This window comes from Bos grunniens, chromosome 5 (assembly GCF_055505025.1).
Source record: "Bos grunniens cultivar Pamir isolate PY7600 chromosome 5, Bosgru_T2T1.0, whole genome shotgun sequence".
NCBI lineage: Eukaryota > Metazoa > Chordata > Mammalia > Artiodactyla > Bovidae > Bos > Bos grunniens.
In genome coordinates, this window is record NC_141169.1 from 30,610,736 (window position 1) to 30,632,790 (window position 22,055).

Consider the following 22,055-nt stretch of genomic DNA (forward strand, 5'->3'; position numbering starts at 1 on the left):
TATTGCCACCAAAAGTGTATGAGACTGGTTTCATTCCAACTTAATTGGCATCGGAGACCTGTTCTTTTATTATTGCAAGTTGCTTTTTAAGGAAGTATATTGTTTTTTCTAGTACAGGAAAAATCAAATAGATGCTAGATTTGTGAAGTTTGGAGTTTGAGAATGGCTTAAGTCAGAAAATGAATGTTAGCTACTCATTGAGCATTGCCTGCATAGTTCAAAAAATATACTTGTGTGTTATAAAATGATGACAAAACTGACCCCCGGGACTTTGCTAGGTCTCTAAACTTAGCTCTTAAGTGTCTCACAGGTTTTGTAGCTTAATAATAGTTGCCTTACGAGAATGCTTTCTTCCCCACCCCGCCTCCTTTAAAAATATGTCTTACCTTTGATTGAAGTGAGTTTACTGGGGCCTGTGACCACTCCTGAGCATCAGCTCCTCAAGACTCCTTCATCCAGTTCCCTGTCGCAGAGAGTCCGCTCCACCCTCACCAGGAACACTCCCAGGTATGTAGAATTGGTTGGCTCAGGAAATAGGAAATGGTCACTTCCTTGGACATCCTTCCCATCATGCTGAAGCTTATTGAAAGAAAAATTGAATTAGATCTTAGCTAGCAGCTCGATGTTAAAAGCTGTAAGGATACCCTTTTTGAAAGGGTCTAAAGGTCTTTAGCGGAGAAGGCAATGCAACCCACTCCAGTACTCTTGCCTGGAAAATCCCGTGGACGGAGGAGCCTGGTGGGCTGCAGTCCATGGGGTCTCGAAGAGTCGGAAATGACTGAGCAACTTCACTTTCACGCATTAGAGAAGGAAATGGCAACCCACTCCAGTGTTCTTCCCTGGAGCATCCCAGGGACAGGGGAGCCTGGTGGGCTGCCGTCTATGGGGTTGCACAGATTTAGACACGACTGAAGCGATTTAGCAGCAGCAGCAGCAGTAGCAAAGGTCTTTAGTATTTACCCTCCCTCATCTCAGGTGATAAAGAGCGGCTTACAGAGTAGTTGCTGAGGGTTTCCTACTTTAGCTGATTGTCAAGTAACGTTATAGTTGTTTATTTATCATTTTTTATAGAGTACTTTTCCAGTTCATTTTCTTTTTCTTTAGATTTGGGAGCAAAAGCAAGTCTGCCACCAACCTAGGACGACAAGGCAACTTTTTTGCTTCTCCAATGCTCAAGTGAAGTCGTGTCTCCTGTTACTTGACAGCATTTACTGACTGTGGGGAAGAGTGCACCTGTACTCTCTACTCTGCAGCCTCATTACTACTTTTAGCATTCTCCAGGCTTTTAATCATGTTTAATTGTGCATGGGGGTTTTATGAAAACTATATATATCTCTTTCTCCTTCTCCTCAAGTAATGTAATATCAACACCTTGTGCTGTCTTTGGGAGCTCTTAGATGGGAGATCTTTACAGGGGTATGAAATTCATTGTGATTCTTTTGCAGGCTAGGAGGGACATCCCTTTGGCTTAAAGCCAAATTCCCTCATGTAATGACATTTCTCTGATGTAATTTCCATGAGACTAGTGGTAGAAGCCCCTGCCTCTTTGGTAAGACTGACTTGTCTTGGGGTGGGAAATAGCGGGGGCAGGGTAAAGAAAGGTTTGGGCAGAGAATTTAGGATGGCTCCTTCGTGAGAACTTGGAAATTCCCCTTCCCCTGTTAGGAGCTGAGCTGTAACAGTGGAGCCTTCATAGAAGTGGGATATGGGGAGGACTAAACTAGTAATGGGAGTGTGCTTGGCTTTAATTTGGTTTGATTAGGTTTAATAGTGTTAAGTGGCACAACCTTGTAAAAGTTATACTACAATTTATATTTATTTCTAATGGGCTTCTGTTGGGACATTGGGTTTGGTTGGGGTCAGAGCCAGTTTATTCTTAAGTTGAATTCATTCTGATGCTTAACACCCCCCCGCCCCCTTGTCCATTGGAGCTCTACTTCTAAAGGTCAGTGTACCGTCTGTTTAACACCCAACTAACAAGAGTAGGCTGTAAGGGAAGATTGTCAATATTTTGAGTGGCAAGAAAAGCCACAGTCATTTTGTCTTTGCACTTTGGATGCTGAAATCTTCCTATGGAGCATAGCTGCATCTAGATAAATATGAGCTTTTCCTTCTATTAGAATTATTTACAAAGCCTATCAAAATGCTTCCTTCTATAGAATGTTTCTGACCCATAGTTTCAGAACATATAGAATGTTCTGACCCTGTAAAACATACATTTGGAAAAAAGTAAATAGTTTTTTCAAAATGAATGTGAGATTGATTTTCTTGTCTGGAAGATAACCTTCAATGCCTTTTTAAAGAAAATATATTTCCCCAAAAGTGTCCTGAGTCTTATCATTCATTTCTCCGCTCCCCCCTCACCACCTCCAGCTTCACCACCACCAGGAGTTGGTTTCTTTGTTTCAGTCTCTTTCATTGTCCAAAGTGAAGTCCTGGATTTGTCCTGACTCTTAACCCCTTATTTGAAGAAACTACTTTAAACAAAAACCAAACTTTCTAAACAAGTCTTTAAGGACGAGAATGGTGCAGGAAAAAGAAAGAAAGAAAAACACAAACGACTGTCTGGCTGACTGCCTGGAATACCCATCACTGCTGGAAGTGCCTCTGGAGTGAGCTGGGATGATTAACGGAGGGCACCTGCACTTGGAACTCTGAAGCTGGTGAACAGAATGTATCTGAGATTGAACGTAAACAGTTGCAGGCTTAATATGTAACCGTGGAGAGAGGAGGCAACCTACTGGCTTTTTTCCCAGGAGGTGGTAGCTCTTGCGGCAGGGCCCATCTGCCTCAGCAAATTGACAGAGGATGGGTCCCCTCTCCCCTTTCCCTCTTTACACACACACACACACACACACACACACATGTGTGCCTTTAGGATTTTTTTTTTTTTAAACTTTGTCCTGGATGCTGTCTTTCTTATTTCTCTGCAAGCTTAGTGTTGGCCTGTCTCCATATTTGCTGTTCTGTAGTATCTCCCCAAGGTACATTTTAAGTCACTAATGTGGAGGAAGCAAATGGATTGTATAATGTGAGTGAAGGCAAAAGAAGACCCTGTGCAGGAACTGATGGCCCATTAACGAAAAAGGAAATGGTCCTGTGTGTCAAATGTTGGCAGCCAGTTGCTTGGTTTCTAGGCTAGGCCAAGAGACCTTAGCCATGAAAATAATTCTGATATTAGCAGAGGGAAATATGCATCAACCTTCAACTTCTTTAACAGTACTTCATGTGGAACAGCTTGACTTTCGAGGGCTTTCTTAATTAAATTGTACTCCCTTGATGTGAGATCTGTGGCAGGGGCTTGGGAGTGGGTGTCACACTACCTCCTGCTCCTAATCCTAACCCTTTCTGATGCTGCCTCTTACTCTGTCTTTAATGCAGAGCTTTATTATCCCACTTGCTAATAGCCAGAATATTTACATCTTTAAATCCATTCATCTCCATCCATCTGTGTAAGGCTCCTGAGTTTAATGTTGATTTAACTGGGCAAGCATTACATGGTTTGATTTAGGAGCAACAGTTGGTGTTTATTACTGGATATTTAATGGTTTTTTTTCTTCCTTGAGAAGGTGAGTTCTTTGCTTGCAGAAATAAGAGGGCAAGAAGGCATCTTGAGTTTCCATCAGAAGACTGTAGGGTTCTCAATTGAGTTAACTGTGGGGGAAAAAAGTCATTGTGGGCTATGAACTGACCCTGTGGCACTGAAAGGGATCTTGAGTTCCTAAATTCATGCTTCAGTTACCGAGCGGCACAAAGTGACAAGGAGCACTGTGCGAGTGCTGAGAGCAGAGATCCCAGGCTTGGTATTTTTGTTTGGTTATAGTAGGGCCTCTCTGCCCACCTCAGCCTTTGGACAGGGAGACAGACACACGTGCATGCACATCCAGTATGTGGTTTCCTATTGGAAAGTGTTTGGGCGACCCAAGGCTGTGCCTGGGATACTGAGCAGTCTGCTTAATCATGTGTCACCTTTTCTTAGATTCTCAGCAGGAGCAGGGAAAGAGCTGCTGTGGCATCCAGACCTGAGAAGCAGGAGTGGCAGGTGCTGAGTCCAAGTTGGCGTAGCTCACACAGTAGGTTCTTGATCTGTGTGCTTTAACGATAATCTCGGTCGTGACTCAAGCTTGAGCCACTGGTGCGAAAAGCTTTTAAGCCTGCAGAGTCAGGGCATGTTAGTCATTGTGCTGTTAGTATAAACAGGGTTTGGAGAGTGGCCACTTCACCTAAGAATTTAGTAATTAAAAAAAATAAAATCTGCTTCCTGTAGCTGGTATATTTTGTAAATAAGTGAAAGGCCCCAGACCAAGAGGTCCTTAACTTGGGTGATTTGTGAGATTCTCATTTTCAGAGTCTATATTTGTTGATGGTTTCTATTCACGAAGTCAGGCTGAAGACAGCTTGACGTCACCAGGAATAACCTTGCAGTGTGTGGGAGCCTTGTCCTCTGCAGTCGTGTAGGATGGGAAAGGAGGCCACTTTTCAGGGACACAGAGTTGGAAGCAGGAATTTTCCCTTTTGTATACCTTCTCCCTCTGTAACTCTTGCCAGGCTTCATTTAGTCTCACTGTTTTTATACAGCATTACTCTTGCATCTCACACAGTTGGACACCATATGTGTGTTGGGCTTAGACACATGTAAATGGATATTTAGACTTCTAATAAAGCACTTGCCAGTTAATATCTTCTCTGGTCATCAATGAAGATAGAATTAAGAACTGATTCTCCACAAAGCCTCTAGGAAATGTAATGTGGTTACTTACAATATACAGGGTGCTTCCATTTAACATATTTGACCACACCACACGGGTGGAATAGGTGATGGGATCCCAACTGATGACAAACTCAGTGAAGTAATTTGACTCAATTTCTCATAAATTGTAGTTTAGCTGGGATTAGAATCTGGAGATTACAGCTCCTGCTCTGGAGGTTAGCTGTGGTGTTTGCTACTTCAGACTTCCCCAGCATCATGGGGCCTATGATATTAAGTATGTAAATAATTCGACTCAGGGCTGGCTGTATGCAGACGTGCCTATGCACTCTCGACAGATGACCCAGAAAGAGCAGGAAGGCCCAGACCGCTGGGAAAAGCATTGGGACTGGAGATTATTCATTCCATAATGTTGGGTTGTTGGGTCAGTTGGAGGACCTGGGCTTGGTGGTCTGGTGCTGTCCTCTGTGTGGAAAGAAAGGATGGGCTGGTGGAGGATGAGCTTAAGTTTGTCCTCGTGGGAGTCTTCCCGGGCCACCCATGTGCATCTTGTGTGCTCTGAAGCCCAGAGCTAAGATCAGGCAAGACTGAGCCAAAGCCATCAGCCCGCTTCTAGAGACGTGTCAGCGGATTAGCTTATTGGCTTTCCCCTGAGTGGCATTAGCTCTCACCCCGTCTCATGTTCACCATCTGGCTTTGAGTAAGAAGTCTTCGAGTGATCTCTCTTCAGCAGCCAGCTCTGTGCCAGGGCTTTCTGAGGGCTGTTCAGTTTTCTCCCTCATCACCCTCAGAGCCCAGGGCTCTGAGGAGCCTCTTGGAAAAGAGGAAGCCCGTTTGTTGTGTTCACACAAATGTACACCTGGCATCCAAAGAATACTTGAGACCTCAGAGGAAAAAAATAAGGTCAAAGGAGAATGAGTGCCTGGTTAGTGGCCTAAAGTCTTGTCAAAACTAACAAGTGGAGTGACTTCCCTGGTGGTCCAGTGGTTAAGCCTTCATTCTCCCAATGGAGAGGGCGTGGGTTTGATTCCCAGTCAGGGAACTAAGAGCCCATAGGCTGCAGGGCCAACTAAGCCCACGAGTCACCATTAAGACCCAGTGCAGCCAAATGTTAAAAACAAACAAAAAACCTAATAAGTGGCTCTGTCCTTAGGTGAGTTTTAAAAATGGAGTTGTTCTTGCTACCTGTGAGAAAAGCTCTTTCTGCCTGTGAGATGATACTGTTTGTCCAGATTTTAGTAGACCGAGTCCTACAAAGGGGCTGGGATTTTTCTTCTTCATTGGAAAGCAAAACCTGGGGGTGGAGGTGCTTAACTGAACCACCTCCCCTCTTCCCAGGGAGCTGGCTGCTCTCCTCCTAGGTTAATATACATCGACTGGGCTAAATGCTTGATGCTTCTGGACAGAGTCCAGCCCCTCAGCAGAGCAGCCACACTGTGGAGATACAGCTGCTAGCATTAAAGGGCTAAGCCCTTTCCAGCTGCTTTGCTTTAACGGGAACTGCCTGCAGTTGGCAGCTTATTGGCGCCGTCTTAGCCCGCTTCAGAGCAGATGACTAATCTCGGCATCTTCTCAGGGCCCTGGTCTGGAGGCTCGGGGGCAGGTAGCCCCGTAGGGTAGGAAGTGGTTGGATAATTGGTGTCGGAGTGCTAGGTGGTGATCTCAAAAATGGCAGTCCAGGCTTTGGCAGGGTTTGTGTTTTGCTTTGCCTCTGTGAAAAAAGTGGGGTTCTCTTCAGTGGGCTCTGGTGCTGAAGGAGAAGAGATGCTCACTGTGAGGGGCAGCCTGGGCATTTAAAAGCTGGAATAGCAACAGATGCACAGAGGAGTTGAGTGCATACGAGGGCAATGAATGTTATCTAAGGAAGAAGACTTGAGCCCTGTGATGCGGTCCCACTTGGGCCTTCCATTCCCAAATCTGAGTCAAGGAGCCAAGACTTGAAGGAGAAATGATCATTTCCTTACTGTAAAATGCACTTAAAAATACAATTTAATGAGAATTAGATTCTCTTATAATCAGTGGTATGTAACAGTGCTTTTCTTCAGTGGCTGGTACAGTAGTGGTGCATCTTATCATCCAGATTGTTTGGCTTGGAAATATTATCTGTTCATGAGAGGTAGGCTGTTGGCTAGCCCCAGTGTGGAGGCAAGGGAACCTTCTACTTAGCTGTGATCAGAGAGAGATTAAAACGGAGAGTTTCCCCAGGTCTGAGGGCAGTTGCAGTATAGGAAAAACAAGGCTTAGCCCCAGGACAACTGGTATGAAGAAGCAGACAAGCAATGTGTAGAAGAGAATCAAAATCTGCCCCAGTCATGACCCCCAGAACCCTTACATGTGACCCCTGAGTTGGAGAAGGGGGAAAAGAAGGGGTTGTGGATCAGTGAGACTCTGGCCATGATATAACAACACATCCTGGTAGAGTTCTGAAATCACAGTACAGTATTGAAACATCCAAGGTTCTTTACATGGAGGTGTTAGATAATCTGTACAATCCTTTGTCCAGTTCGCTCACCAAATCTGGAATGCCAGAGGTCTTTCCTCCTTGGGGAAGTGGGGCTTCCCTGGTGGCTCAGATGGTGAAGAATCTGCCTGCAATGCAGGAGATTTGGGTTTGATCCCTGGGTTGGGAACATTCCCTGGAGAAGGGCATGGCAACCCATTCCAGTATTCTTGCCTGGAGAATCCCATGGACAGAGGAGCCGGGTTGTAGAGTTGGACGTGACTGAGCGACTAACACTTTCACTTTCCTCACTGGAAACTGGAAGGCCATGTTATGGGCACCGACAAAAAATGGGGACAGATGGTCAAGTTAAGGAACCTGTTGCCTGGAGATGAGACTAAAAATATAATTTTGCTTAAGAAAGTCTTCCTGCTTGGGTAGAGAGAGGTGTTCCCAAAACTATGAAGAGATGTGTTCAGTGCCAGGACGGAGGTGGGTGCAGAGTGCTGTGGAACTTTAGAGGAGGGAGGAACTGGAAGCTTCAGACAGAGAGCCTGGAGCTGATGACTTGAAAGCTGGGACTCAGGCTGAACCTGGCCGCTTGAAAGGCCTGGAAGCATCAACAGGGCTGGGGAGGGGCCTCTAGGTTGGTGCTCTGTAACTGGTCGCTGTCCTGGACTGCTGTCCTGTCCTCTCTTCTGACCGGGGCTGGGCCCTGGCCTGCCTGAGCCTTGTTCCATCTGTCCGCGGGGGTGCAGGGGAATTGTTGGTCTCTGTCTCTGGCGTCTTACACCCCCAGCTCAGGCAGAAACTGACTCTCTATCTGACTTAATCAGAGCTCTGAAAAATTTCCATTCCCTGCTTTTCTGCCCTTTAACTGCAGCCTATTAATTAGTGCCTTTGGGCTCCCCAGTCTCATAACCCCCCTTCACTAACCATGCCTCCCCTCTGTAGCTTTTGCTAAATATGTGACTGCTCCTCAGTGTAGCTGCTCCCCCCTGAGAAGTGATTACAGAGCTTGGCTGTGCAGACCCCCTGCCCCAGCTGCCCGAGTGGTGACCTCTTGGCCGGAAGCTTCCTCTTGATTAGCCCTAACCTCTCCCCTCCCTCTGTCCCTCCCTGTCCTCCCCTTGACATTCCAGAGGCCTGGCATTGGCTATCTATCAGTTAACACCTCTTGCTAGGAGCTGTCTTCATGTTCCAGGTCATGGAGAACTGCATTGTGAGCCCAAAGGGGCTGAGCTGATCACCTCTCCTGACCGAGCAGAGTCTCCCATCAAAACCCCAATTAGCTTGTTCCAGATCACTTGACCTCATTATAGATTAAAGATCACAGATTTTGATCTATGCTGCCTCTTAAAGCTTCAGCTCTTTTGGCTGCTCCCCTTTTGTTTACTTTCGTATGAGATTCCAGGTGCTCAAAGCCCTGCTCTTTTCACCGCTTTATATCCACCCAGCCTCCTTTGCTTCATTGAGTCTCCCCCAAACTGCAGTCCATCCAAATGCTTCACCACTGTGTTCTGAAGAGGGCCTTACTTCTCTCTTAGGTTTGATTTTTGACTCCTTTTTTCTGGGATCTTCCTCACTGCCTCCCCATTGTCCCACAGCACATACACACTCTTTCTCTCTCTCTCTCTCTCTCTCTCTCTCCACACACATTCCTTCTCTGTCTCCACACACACACACACATTCCCTCTCTGTCTCCTTTATTCAAGCTCAGGCTTGTGTATGGGGAGAAAGTGATCCCTTCTTTAGTAATAGCCTGGCCATGTTAAAAACCGCAGGAGAAACAGCTGAACTTTTCGGCAGAGGGCATGGCAGTCTACCTTGATTACTCTGAAAACCACCACTGAATGAGATCTGTGTGTCAGGCCCCATTGGGTTCTTCCAGCCCCTTATGAACAGACCCTGTTTTCTAAATGAGGAAACTAAGGCTCAGGATCCTGAAGTAACTTGGCAGAGTCCATGCAGCTGAGCCCGTGTTTAAACTTTCAACCCCTATTCTATCTTTATATGGTCTTTACTATTTAAGAAACAAAAAAACCTTGACGCACAGAATCCTTTAGGCCCAAGTGATTTTCTTTTGGAAAGTGAATGTCTCTGGATAGTTGTCTTGTTCCTCTCCTCTCAGTCCCAGGAGCTCCCTCCGTGGAGCCCCCCTACTGTGCAGCGTGGTCCCAGATTAGACCTGTGTCCTCTTTACACCCGGAGGAGGCAGTGGGGGTGGGGAATGGAGAGGGGCTGTCTGCCAGCCAATGGGGATGCGACAGCCTAGGCTCTGCGCTCACATCATCTGCTCCTGCTAAGACAATCATCAACATAAAAGGCTAATTGTATTAATCACCAAGGCATCCGTCCCAGGCCCCCCTCCCTTTCAGGAGAATTATGAATTGCAATTGCAGATGGCTCCGCTGATTGAAGGCAGCACTCAGCAGGGAGAAGGGCCAGATCAGATTACACACCATTAATTAAAAACTTCCCCTGACAAAAGGGAGGAAGGGAGTGCACACCAAGGGTCTGCCTGGTTGGGTCTCTGTCCTCCCCAAGCTCCCCAGCCCCTCATCCAGGCTCCAGTTGTGCCTGTGAAGCGAAGACCCTGGCTGGAGCCACTGAAATTTGGCTCCCCAAAGGCCAGCCCTTCCCACATCCAAGCAGATGGCCGGCTGTCCTATTAAAGGGCTCCAGAGAAGGAGAAGCTAACCTTTGGTTACTCATTCCTGTGTCTAACTTTGGATGCTCTTCAGATTCTAACCTAATTCCTCACTTCTCATGAAGCTTGTCTCTTGCTCTAGTCTATTCTGACAGAGCAGAGCTTTAAAGAACTATTTGGGAAAATAGCCCCCTGCTTTCTCTTCAGGCAGTCACCCTCATGCTCTTGGCCAGCTGGGACAGAGTTTCCACGGTCTGCTCTAGGGCAGGCGCAGGAGCTCGAGTGGCTGTGCAGCCTCTCCCCAGCTCCCCCAGCCTTCCAGCGTAGGCTTCTCAGCTGCTGTCTTCTTGGCTTATTTGGAGCAGTGACTCCCGAGTTTTCTTGATCAATTACCACCTCCCCTCCCTCCCCAGCCGCCCAGCCTCAGTCATTCATTCATCAAACTTTTATTGAGCACCCACTGCGTGCTTGGTTCTCAGGGATGCGGAGATAATTTGTCTCGGAGCTTAAGAGCTTGCTGCAGGAGCTCCACCCCCCTGTCCTCTTCAACCTTCTAGTTCCTGCTTCCTTCTTTTCTCTGGCCGCTGCTTGTATAAGCCCCCCTGGAGCTCTATTTTGGAAAATTCTAAGCTGGGAGCTGGGGAGACCTTGGGGGGGGGTCTGTGGTACTGAGCTGGGTGACCTTTAGCAAGTCAATCGCACGCACGCATGTGTGCGCGTGCACACACTTGCACGCCCAGCTGTCGCTGCTCATAAAAGGGCACAGGAGGCCCTGGGCTCTGAGAGATTGTGAAGATGAATGAGTGGGGCCCAGCTTGGAGAGATGTGAGTGGTTCTCTGCACTGACTGTATTACAGAACACGGCTGCTGTGGCCACGAGCTCTTAGGACTCAGCCACTGCACTGTCACAGAATGGGCCCTGTTGCCCTGTCCTTGGGAGACTGGCATGGAAAAGGACCTATGTTTTTCATGCTTTTGACTGCTGTAGTGCAGGGTACCATAGTGACGGGCACCATAGAGATGAGAAAAATTGACTTTTACTGGCTTGTCTCTTCATTCCAGGGTCCCTCCCCAACCTGACTCCTGTTCCCCCATCACCCCCCCACACAGACACTCACAAAGCTCACAAAGGTCAGTAGGTCCAGGAGAGAAGAAGGTAGGGCCCTGGGTAAGTAGAGCAGATGAAATGAGAAAAGCCTACTCACTTTTCCCTCCCTCTCAGTCATCTCCCTGTCCCTTTTTTCCTCCTTCCTCCCATTATCAACAGCAATTGTATTCAAACCCAATAATTACAGTAACAGCAACAATAATCATTTATTGGATTTGTTTTTCTATTCTATCATTTTAACTTCCAAACACATTTTCCAATCTCTTGTTTAAAATCAATCTCGGGGGTAGATTTTACAGCCCTTACAGCTGAGGAAGCTGAGATCCAGACAGGATCCCAGGTCATAGGCAGAGGAGATTTATAGCAGCTTGTAAATATTAACAAACTAGGTGAGACTCCAGTAGTCTTTCAGAGGCACTGAACTGCAAATCTTGGTTTTCTGGGTTATTCCTGACTCCCCACCATCCTTGGGGCATATTCAACAGCTTATGGGGGATCCCGGCAGAGCTAAGAATGAGTCTGGAGATGGCTTCTTCAGGCCCAGGTCACGGACTGAGTGCTGCAACGGGACCTTTCCCCGTCAGGATTGTTTCTGTGGATGGGGCTGGAGTGGAAGGCAGAACACCTGGGGAGAAAGGCCCATCTGGGCTGAACCTCCCTTACCCGTATCCTGCCCCTCCACTAGCTGGAGAAAAGATTCCTCTCTGTGCCAGCTCTTCCCAAGGGAGGGGCTCTCTGCTGATTTCCTCATTTGGAGGTGTGAGGAATGAAGATATATTGGGAGGGGACAATCTGGCCTCAGGAAGCCCCCAGTCTGAGGGGGAGCCACATCCCCCATCCACATCCAAGGGCAGAGACATCCCTCCTTGGAGCTCAGAGGCTGGCCTAGGACTTGATTCTTCTGGGAAGTCTGGATCCTCCTTCCAACAGTGGGGTGAGAAGTTAGAGTTCCCGGAGGTCCCCACAGCCTCTGAGCAGAGAGCCTGTCTGGGCTCAGATTCCTTTTTCTCCAAGACATGGGGACCTGGAAGCCCAGGGTCCTGCCTGGGGTCCAGACAGATGAGAGACAGGGAGAGTGGTGATGAATTCCCCTGCCTCCCTCTGCTCGGCCCCATTAAAAGCGATGGAAGAGGAGGAAATGGAGCAGATTTGCTTCCCAGGTTCCTTCTAGAAATGTAAGGCTGGGGATCCCCCGCCCACCCTGTTAGGTCAAGAGGCCAAGCCTTCCCACCCCACCTCGCAAGCCCCCCATGTCCCCAGGAAAACCTGAAATCTGGTTATATAAAGCCTGCTGTCCACTTTGAGGGCTCTTTTCAGAAGCTTGAGGGCGGAGGCCAAGCTCTATGCCACCTGACACACAGTCTCCATCTCAGTGTCCTCTGAGTTGGCCTGGGTTTCTTTTTTCTGGGGTTCCTCCCCTTCCATTTTCTCCATTTCTGCACTGCCCGTGAGGATGGCCAGTCGCTGGGCCAGGGTCTTGGTGTCAGGGAACAGGATGAAGTTGTAGATCAGTGAAGCCAGGACGGCTCCTGTCAAGGGTCCCACCCAGAAGATCTGAGGAGGCAGAAGCAGATGCCCTGCTCGTGAGCCAAGACCACAGGGCGGCTCTGGGACTCCACCTGCTTTCCAGTGTTGACTTGGTCTCCCGGGAGCCCTGGAGCTTTCTACAAGGTGGCAAATTCAAGAAGCACAAGTCTTGTCCACTGCCCACCCCCCCACCCCCAGCAACCCCGACCCTGAGTCTCTGCAGGTGCAGGGACCTAGCCTCCCTGGGGCTGGGTCAGGCCCCCACCACCCCTGCCTCCCTCTCATCTCCCCCGTTTCAGCCCAGAACCCTGGCTAGTGCTCTTCCTGTCCCTGCTGGTGTGTTTGTGTGTCTATTTCTGTTTGTCTTTTTCTCTATCCAAGTTTGGAAACTGGTCCAGCTGGAGGAAGTGAATAAGGAAGCAGCCAGGACTTGAGGCCCAGGCCAATGGTGCAGCGCCGGCCCTGGCGCACTTCTCGCCAGTCTACTGGATGCCCCCGACTTTTTGAGGTGGGCAAGAAAGGATGCTGGCCCTGGTCTTCTGAGCTTAGGGAAACCTCCACTGGGAGTGAAGATGGTTCGTGGCAGGTGTCCCCCAGTGTCTGGGGCCCCCCTGCTGGTGAAAGTCCCTATGGGCACTGGGGCCTCTCCCCTCCCCTGGCTGCCGGCAGGTCTCACCCAGTGGACTTCAAACTTCCCCACGATGACAGCGGAACCAAAGGAGCGGGCTGGGTTCATGGAGCAGCCGGTGAAATAGATCTGGGGAGCAAGTGAAGGGCAGGGTGTGAGCAGCCTGAAAGCAGGCCTGGGAGAGGACAGTCCTTTCCCCACCGCCCCGCCGGCTCAAGCCCCAGCCCCAGACTGGGGCTCTGGGTCCCCCTGCCCTGGGCCTGAAATGGGGCATAGCCTTGGCTCCAAGGCATGAGAAGTTCGGGGAGGGACACTTCTGGCCCCCAGGGCCCCGCCGCCTCCCCAGGGAGGGGCCAGTGGGTACACAGGCGGGTGTCCCCTGTGCCCCTTACCCCGATGAGGTGGCCCACTGCCACCGAGGCTCCAATTGTGGCTGCAGGGGAGCCCGTGGTCTGACGGCTGTCAGTGGAGGCGAAAACGCAGAGCACGAGCTGGAGGGTCAAGATGAGTTCCACCGCCACCGCCTGGCCAGTCGAGGTACTGCTCCGGACCTGTGCGAGCAGGGGGTTATGCTGGAGGCAGCGGACTCTGCCTGGGGATGGTGATCCCTGGGCCCTCGTTCCTCAAGGTAAAGGTTGTGACACCTTGCCACCGCCAGCCCCCCAGGACTTAAGGAGCTCATGGGCTGGGGAGAGCGGTGCACTGGGGTTCAGGTGAACCCTGAAGTGAGCCCACACGGACACCTGCTCCCTGCGGGAGTGAGCAGCACCCCACCCACTCCATGGGGTGGTCGGGGCCACGGTCCAGGGGGAGGTGGGGGCTCAGGGCTTGTGGGGGAGGGAAGGCTGGAGAAGCTGTGTTGCACAATGCTCGCCTGTGGGCTGGCTGGGAGGGGCAGTGTGTAGGAGTGGAAGGTGAGGACTGGGGGACGTAGGTGGAACATGGGTAAGTAGAGAGATCTGGGGAGGTGAGACAGGCCGCAGAGTGCTGGGGTCAGAGGAACAGGAGGAAACGGGTTGGGGACGGGGAGGTGAAGTAGGTGCAGGGTCCCCTGCTGCCCCAACAGCCCCAGCTCTCCCTGGCTGCTCCAACCCTGAAGTGCCTGGTCCTCCTCCCACTCCTGGTCCTCAGTGTAGCTTCTTCCTGTCCCCCCTCTCCCCACTGTTCCTCACACCACAGTCCCCTTCCTGCTCTGCCTGCACTAAGGCCATGGTCTTTCCCCAGGGTCCCACGTCCCCAGGGCAGGTGTGGAGCACGTGCTCTGCTGTATCCCCTCTGCCCCGGCCTGGCCCTCCCCACTTACCACCTGTATGGACCTGCCTCTCCCTCTTCCTGCACCTACCATATTGACCCCAAAGTTTTCTCGGATGTCCCCAGGCGTGACCCCGTAAAGCAGAGCAGCTCCCGCCGTGGCCCCTGCCAGCTGGGCAGCCACGTAGGCCACAGCCCGGGGCAAGGAGATGTGGGAGCCCACGAGGAAGGCCAGCGTCACGGCAGGGTTGACGTGGGCCCCGCTGGCCTTCCAGGTGATCTGCACGATCACGGCCGTGGCCAGGTTGAAGGTGATGGCGATCTGCAGCACAGAGGGAAGCGCCAAGGGCCATCTCAGAGCCGAGCCCACGCCAAAGAACACGTACAGCCCCGTGGCCAGGAACTCGGCAAACAGAGCCCTGCTGATGGTCATCCAGAGCCGGCACACCAGCATCTTAGCCAAGCTGTGCCGGCCTGACTCCATCGCCCCCGGGTCTATGTTCCTCTTCTGATCTCTGCCTTTTCTGATCTCCTGTCTTCGGGCTGCTCCGGCTCCAGCCTGCAGCTCCTTATGGTGCTGCTGCTTCAAGGACCATGCTGGTCAGACTGGCAGGGGGCAGGCTGACAGGGTATTGTGTGTTCGGGGGGTGGGGTGGGAGGTGTGGGGGTGGCCACACACTCGCCCCACCCTAAACTCACATGACAGCCAAAGGAGGGGGGCTGTCCTTGGGCACTGAACTGGAACCTCCCAGGAGTTTTCCAAGCGGGGCAGGCCTAACTCTGCTGCTGGCCGACACCCAGTCTGGGGGCCCAGGTGACCCTAGGATGCTCCCATCCGTGACGTCAGCTTAGAGAGAACGAGATCACTCAGATCCCCAAGTCCAAGGCCTATGTCAGAGGGCCCTGTGCACCCCCTGCCCCAGGCTCCTAGTCTCCTGGCCCCCATTGCCTGCAGACTTCGCCTCCAAATGGGTTCACACTATTCTGCACCCCATAAACCCAGATGTGAAGGAAGCTCTGTCCTCCACTTCCACCTAGAGCACCATTTTCTGAAAGCTGATGTGAACAGGGTCAACTTTACTGAGGACGTGGGCCTGCAGGGGTGCAGAGGAGCAGGTTGAGGGGCAGTTGCTCCACAGCTAACTGGTGACACCTGTGGTGGTGGGTACCTCTGCTGCCCACTGGTCTGGAGTTTCCATTGACTCTTCGCCCTCTTGTGCCTCTTCACAGGGCAGCTTACCATTCTTGTGACTATGCTGCCTTAGTTTACCCACACCCAGGCTCTGCCCTTTAACCCCCAGCAATATACCAAGGTATTTTCTCAAACAGAAGTGTTTTGTCCCTAAGAAGAACCTGCCGAGCTGCTAAAATAATGCACTTGTCACCTCTTACCCACAGCGGAGTGCCCAGGCTGTGCCCGGAGCCATGTGTCCCTGCCCAGCAGGTGTCCCCTGGTGTCCGCAGGTTCCCCAAATGTGACGTGTCTCACGATGAGATTCTCATTTCTCCCCGGGTCCCCTGAATGCATTCCTGCTGTTGTCCCCAGCTCAGTTGGTGGCACCTGCGAGGCATCTTTGACCTCGCCCTCCCGCCCCCGTCCAGCCAAGGCATCAAGTCCTACTGATGCTGAATCCCAAGTGTTTCCTGACACTGCCCTCTTCTTGCCACCCCTGCTGCCCTGCAGCCTTCAACCATTCTCTCTGTCGTCTCCCTTGCTCCGCTCCAATCAATTATCCACACTGCAGCCTGAGTGATCTTTCTAAAATGCAAATCTGATCCTGCTGCTCCTTGCTAAAATCCCTTCAAAGCCTCTGGTCGCCTCTGTGAGCTCCGTGCCTGGCCCCCACGGTCCTCTGGGACCCTGCTTCTCCTGCCTCACCTCTCCCCACTTCCTGCCTTGTTCTTTACCCTCTGGCCTCACCAAATGGCCAGTGGTTCTAGAATACTTCATGCTGGTCTCCCCGGGGGGATACTCTCTCTTCTCCCTGGAAAGCCCACCCCACGTCCTTTGTTTGGGGGAGCCCTAATTGATTCCTGATGAAAACAGACGACTCAGTGGAAAAGTCCCTGATGCTGGGAAAAATTGAGGGCAGAAGGAGAAGAGGGCGTCAGGGGATGAGATAGCTGGACGGCATCACCAAAGCAATGAACATGACATTGGGGAAACTCTGGGAGATGCTGAGGGACAGGGAGGCCTGGCATGCTGCAGTCCATGAGGTCACAGAGTCAGACCCGACTAGTAGGCGACTGAACAACAGCAATCTATTCCCAAGGCTCAGCATTGACATCACCTGGCCCTTTCCTGGGTGAGGCCTCCTCACCACACCTGGCCATTTACACTACAGTCACCATGGGTGTTGTCATGGTGTTAATGTATCACCCCAGTGAGGCGGGGAGCCCCTTAGGGGGGCAGGAACAAGTTTTGTTCATCCCTACATGTACCCTCTTGCGTAGGGATTGGCTCAGGTGCTCAATGAATATTTGCTGAATGAATGCATGAGTGAATAAGTTTCCTGACCTGGAGGCTTTCATGTCTGCTTCATTTCAGCCAGCTTGCCTTACAGCCTGTCCTTACCTGGGACAGGCCTTCTGAAATCTTCAAGTGAAATATCCCAACTCTGACCACAGGCTCTGTCCAACCACCCTCTCCCACTTCAATTCCAGCCACATCCCTCCCCCAATCCTCCCCTCCCCTCTTTCTGTTCATCCCACCCTCCTGATTTGACTCTACCTTGTCCAGCCAGATCCCCTGGCGTCTCACCTTGCAGTGTCCTCTGTCCCAGCTTCCCATTCTTTGCACCTTGCCCTCCCTGCCCCCCACCATTTTCCTCCATGCATGTTCTCCTCCACACCCTTCTGCTCCCATCTGTGCTGCTGAGCACTGCTGGAGAAACTTGCCCAGCCATGCAGACTGATGCCTTGACAAGCCTATGGGCTCTGGCCTCAGTAGGGGTCTCAGTAATCCATACACCACACTGTCTCCAGGCAGCTCTCTCCCTATTCTAAGCCCTACTTCAAATCTTCCTACTCTCTTTGAGTACCCTACCTTGCTCTGGCTTTCTTCCAGCAGATCGATTTGCCTCTTGCTCTACCTAGAAAGTGAAACCAACTGGCAAGACTTAGTATATTCTCCCCCGTCCCCTGTCCCTGCAGCCCCCTGTGCCCTTGCCAGCTTCCCTCTGATCCTGAAGAAGAGGCAGCCCTTCTCCTGGGTTCGAGTCGGGGCCCCTCCTTGGGTTCCTGGCTCCCTTCGAGTGACTGGGGACCTCTCTCGGCCATTCCCAGCCTCATCTGTGATTTTCACATCTCCCTCTGCCTGGCTGGCTCTTTGAAACGTGCCTGGGTAGTCACCGAGTAGTGGAGACTCTGGGTTTGGAATGCTTTTCTTTTTTGGTTTTCTTTCAAGACTTTGCTCAAGTTCAATTCCTCTATGAAGCCTGCCCTAATTTTCCCCCTCCAGCAGAGTCAGGGCAAACTTCATAGAGAAGATGGGCTTGGGAATAACTAGTGGCTACTTCTGACTTTGACCTCCTTGGTGCTGCCACTGTTCCAGTGCAGACTCCCAGGCTTGCGTGGCATGAAGGACTCTTTCAAGAAATGCTCCAGGCTGAAGGAATGTGGCTGTGGGCACAGTGTGAGTGACATTACACCCTGGCACGGAGGGGTGGGGGGAATTCCCTGCCTAGGGGCTGTCCCAGCGAATTTCAAGGGCATCTCCCTCCTTTGCTCCCCTCAGACAGGGTCATAGAGGGCCTGAGGACACGTCCCAGTCCCTGCATATTACCTGGCCTCAATTTCTGCACCTGTACACAGGCACCAAACAGCAGTCATGCCTGTCTGTTGAGAGCCTTTGATAAGAAAGAGAAAGCATTTGAATACTACCGTGTGTTCCGCATCCCTGACCGGTGTTAACTCCTGTCACCTCAGCTTCCCCACTTTTAAAGTGGAGATGATGGGAATTCCCTGGTGGTTCAGTGGTTAGCATTCTGAGTTTTCACTGCCGGGGGCCAAGTTTCAGTCCCTGGTTGGGGAACTAAGATCCTGCAAGCTGCGCCTCCAAGGCCAAAAAAAAAGTGGAGACGTTAGTTCCCACCTCCCTAATATGTTGTTGGAGAAGGCAATGGCACCCCACTCCAGTACTCTCGCCTGGAAAATCCCATGGACCGAGGAGCCTGGTGGGCTGCAGTCCATGGGGTCGCTAAAAGTCAGGCATGACTGAGCGACTTCAATTTCACTTTTCACTTTCATGCATTGGAGAAGGCAATGGCAACCCACTCCAGTGTTCTTGCCTGGAGAATCCCAGGGATGGGGGAGCCTGGTGGGCTGCTGTCTATGGGGTCGCACAGAGTCAGACACGAATGAAGCGACTGAGCAGCGGCAGCAGCAATATGTTGTTAGGAGTGAATGTGCTGATGATGCCTTGGAGAAAGTCAGATAATGGTGATTTTTAGGATTGTCACCTCCCTTCCCACTCCAGTGAGAGCTGTGAAGACTGTGCTGGGTTAGAAATGGTCCAGGACAAGCCGCGCCTGAGGCCCCTGCTCTGGGCCCCGGGGTTGAGAGCCTTGAGTGGGTGGTGGCCCTGGTCTCCAGCTGACCTGGAGCAGAGTCTCCTGGGACCCTGCCTGGCCTGGAACTCGGTCCTTTACCTGTCCAGGACAGGTGGACATCGGCCAGAACTTGCTCTAGCCAGCGTGTCCCTGGACCTAGCCTTCCTGGGCCCTAGTGGCATGCTTTTGAGGTCACTCATGCTCCAAGAGTTTTTGTCAAGCCCCGTACCTGGCTGTCTGCAGCTGCCTGCCAGGAAGCTGTGTGCGCTCACTCAGAGGCCTGTCTCCTGGCACCCTAGACTACCAGGGTGGGCATCTCCATGTATGAGCAGGTGTGTGTGTGTGTGTGTGTGTGTGCGCAAGTCCACTTGGGGCAGTGTGAGTGCTAAGGTCCTATCTCAGGGCTGGGAAGGGATGGGGGAGCAAGAAGGAGAAGGAGGAGGAGAGATGATGGGGAGATGAGGAGGAGGAACAATAAGCATGACAGAAAGGGAAGGATTCAAGGTCATCTCCCTCGTATCCCCTCACCCACCGCACTAAAAACCTGGAAAGAGGAAGCGGAGGCTCAGAGGCCGGCTGAGAGGGCCGACCCTCCCTGCAACCCCTCCTCTTGTCCAGCCATCTAGACAGTCAGCCCTCTGCCTATCCTCTGCTTTGGCCCCTGGTTCTCCACCTCTCCATCATGTCACCATGTCCACCTGGGGAAACTGACCGTCCCTGGGCACAGGGGGAGGGGAAAGGGAGGAAGCAGCCTACGGAGAAGCAAGGCTTGTCTGGGTTTTGTCTTCAGGTGGAGCAGAGGGTCAGAGGGGGTGACTGAATATGTGTGTGCTTGGATATGACACATACTTGTACCCCTCAGAGAACACATGGAGCCAGGTACCAAGGTCTGATCCCCAGCGGTCCTGTGAAAAGGAATGGGGGACAGGCGATGTGGCTCCGCACACATGCGGAGCGAGAAGTCTATGCGAAGATGCAGCCCGCTGGGTACAACCGGAGATCCGAGAAGAGCGGGGTTAGCGTGTGCTGGCTCATGTGTGCGCAGGTCTCTGCCAGCCTTGGACTCGAGCTCCTCGGAGAGGATCCGACAGGAGGGGGCGCAGCGCCCTCTGCTGGCCAAACAGCCGGGCGCGTGGCACCTAGTCCGCTTCAAGCCCTAGGCGAACCTCCCTCCGACGCGGTGCCCCGCCCATCCCTGAGGGTCTGTCCCTCATCGACCCGCCATTCACCGCGTCCTGCTTCCCTTGGGGTCCGTCCGAGAAAGGAACCAAGTTGCTGGGCTGGATGAAGAGGCCAGGCTCCCAGTCACGACTGCACCTCACCTGAGCCGTTTGGAAGGGCGAGTGAGGTCTGATATACTGATCTACAGATTGGGGTTGAAAGAGCCGACCCTCCCAGTCACCCCTCCTGTCCGTTCATCTGGACGGCCAACACTCTGTCTATTCTCTGCCTTGACCCCCGATCCTCCTCCGTCTCTCCATCCATCACCGTGTCCACCTTCCTACCTGGTGAAACTGGCCGCCCCTGGGCAAAGAGGAGGGGGTGAGTGGGGAAAGAATCCCCTCTCTTCTGGACCACTCCCCGACAGTGGGGTGGGGTGCAGTGGGCTGGTCCAGAGGACCCAGACCTCAAAGACTCCAGGTGCCCTCTCGTCGGCGCTCCATCTGACTGGAGCCCAGACCCGGGACTTGGGGGAAGAGGAAGCTCAGCAGTGGTGGATCCGGTGGACGAGGTCCCCCCCTGCTGGTCAGAGCTGGTACTTGCGCCCGGCTCCTGGGTAGAGGCAGGGGTGGTGGCAGCTGTCGGGGGCGGGTGTGCGCCTTCACTGGGGCTTCACACACACTGCCATTTGATGTTAACTATAAAGCTGCCAGGCAGGCAGGACAGGGCAGGGCTGGCCGCAGCTCCCTTTTACAGATATTAGACCCAAGACTTCCCTGGTGGCTCAGACGGTAAAACCGTCTGCCTATAATGCGGGAAACCCAGGTTCGATCCCTGGGTTGGGAAGATCCCCTGGAGAAGGCAATGGCAACCCACTCCAGTACTCTTGCCTGGAAAATCCCATGGAGGGAGGAGTCTGGTAGGCTACAGTCCATGGGGTCTCAAAGAGTCAGACACGACTGAGCGACTTCATGTCACTTCACTTCTTCAGACCCAAGTTTGGGCTTCTCCAGTGGCTCAGCAGTAAAGAATCTGCCTGCAATGCAGGAGATGCAGGAGACGCGGGTTCAATCATCCCTGGGTGGGGAAGATCCCCTGGAGGAGGGCGTGGCAACCCATTCCAGTATTTTTGCCTGGAGAATCCCATGAACAGAGGAGTCTGTCGGGCTACAGTGCATGGGATTGCTAAGAGTCAGACACGACTAAAGCAACTGAGCACTCACACATCCACCACCCAAGTTTGGAGGAGGGCTGGAGCATCTGCTCCGCGCCCCCCCCACCCCCACCCCCCGGCGCCGACCCTTGTCAGCCACTGTCAATAGCTTCTCCCATCCCTTTTCAGTCCATCTCCTGGCCTTCCTGGCCCGTTCTCTTCTGGAGCAAAACTGAAAACCACAATGAGAGGTTCCCACACCAGAGAGAAGCAGGAGCTTGGGTTAAACACTCTCAGGAAAGCAAAGGCCCTCCAGAACTGGGGTGTGGCTGGGGGCCCAGCTGTGGACATGCTGATTTCTTTGCATACAAGCAAATCGAGCCCTTGATCTGAGATGTCTGCACAAGTGTTTCCTTTCTATCGATTGTCTCATTTTATCTTCACAACAATCCATGGGTACAAATATCCCCATTTTACAGACGAAGTAGTTAAAACTTGGACAGCTTGTGTCATCCAGAGTTGCACAACCAGACTTGAACTCAAAGCCGGACTCTAACTCTGATGCAGAGCTGTGTCCTGAGCTTTATCTGTCCCTCTCCCCACAGAGAGCAGCCCAGTCCCAGGAATCTCCCTCCCTCCCTTCATCTGACCCCACAACAACCCTGTGAGGGAAGCACTTTTTTATTCTCATTTCATAGTTTAAGAGGCAGAGGCTTGGTGAGTTTAAGAAAGTGTCCTAAGGAGTGTCAATGGCAAGGGAACAAGAGCAGTAAGGGCAGAGCTAGAGGCCAAGGGGAAGATGGTGAAACCCTGGCTGGTGGAGGCAGACCCAGAAAAGAGGTGGGTTGGGTATGGCTTCCGATAGGGGTGGGGGCAGGG

The 22,055-nt window shown here is 52.0% G+C and overlaps 2 protein-coding genes and 1 long non-coding RNA gene across 5 annotated transcripts in view; 2 read left to right on the plus strand and 1 right to left on the minus strand.

Annotated features, from left to right (window-relative positions):
• The window catches only part of RACGAP1 (Rac GTPase activating protein 1), a 37,202-nt gene extending 34,877 nt beyond the window's left edge, over nt 1–2,325 (plus strand). For all 3 annotated transcript variants that reach the window (XM_086399546.1, XM_086399547.1, XM_086399548.1), the window contains exons 16-17: nt 399–507; nt 1,105–2,325. In XM_086399546.1, coding sequence (XP_086255672.1) covers nt 399–507; nt 1,105–1,180 — 185 coding nt within the window. In that variant the 3' untranslated portion in view covers nt 1,181–2,325. The remainder of the gene's footprint in view (nt 1–398; nt 508–1,104) is intronic.
• A 7,756-nt stretch (nt 2,326–10,081) lies between these two features.
• LOC147371631 (uncharacterized) lies at nt 10,082–14,714 on the plus strand. The gene is made up of 4 exons (XR_015163675.1): nt 10,082–10,623; nt 12,815–12,941; nt 13,501–13,689; nt 14,588–14,714. It is a non-coding gene; the product is annotated as an uncharacterized LOC147371631 (long non-coding RNA).
• Nucleotides 11,088–14,915, minus strand: AQP6 (aquaporin 6). The gene is made up of 4 exons (XM_086399551.1): nt 14,404–14,915; nt 13,454–13,612; nt 13,110–13,190; nt 11,088–12,460 (listed from the first exon to the last, which is right to left on the minus strand). Exons 1-4 carry the CDS (start codon nt 14,794–14,796, stop codon nt 12,248–12,250), a joined length of 846 nt encoding a protein of 281 aa, XP_086255677.1. The 5' UTR covers nt 14,797–14,915; the 3' UTR covers nt 11,088–12,247.
• Nucleotides 14,916–22,055: the final 7,140 nt, after the last annotated feature.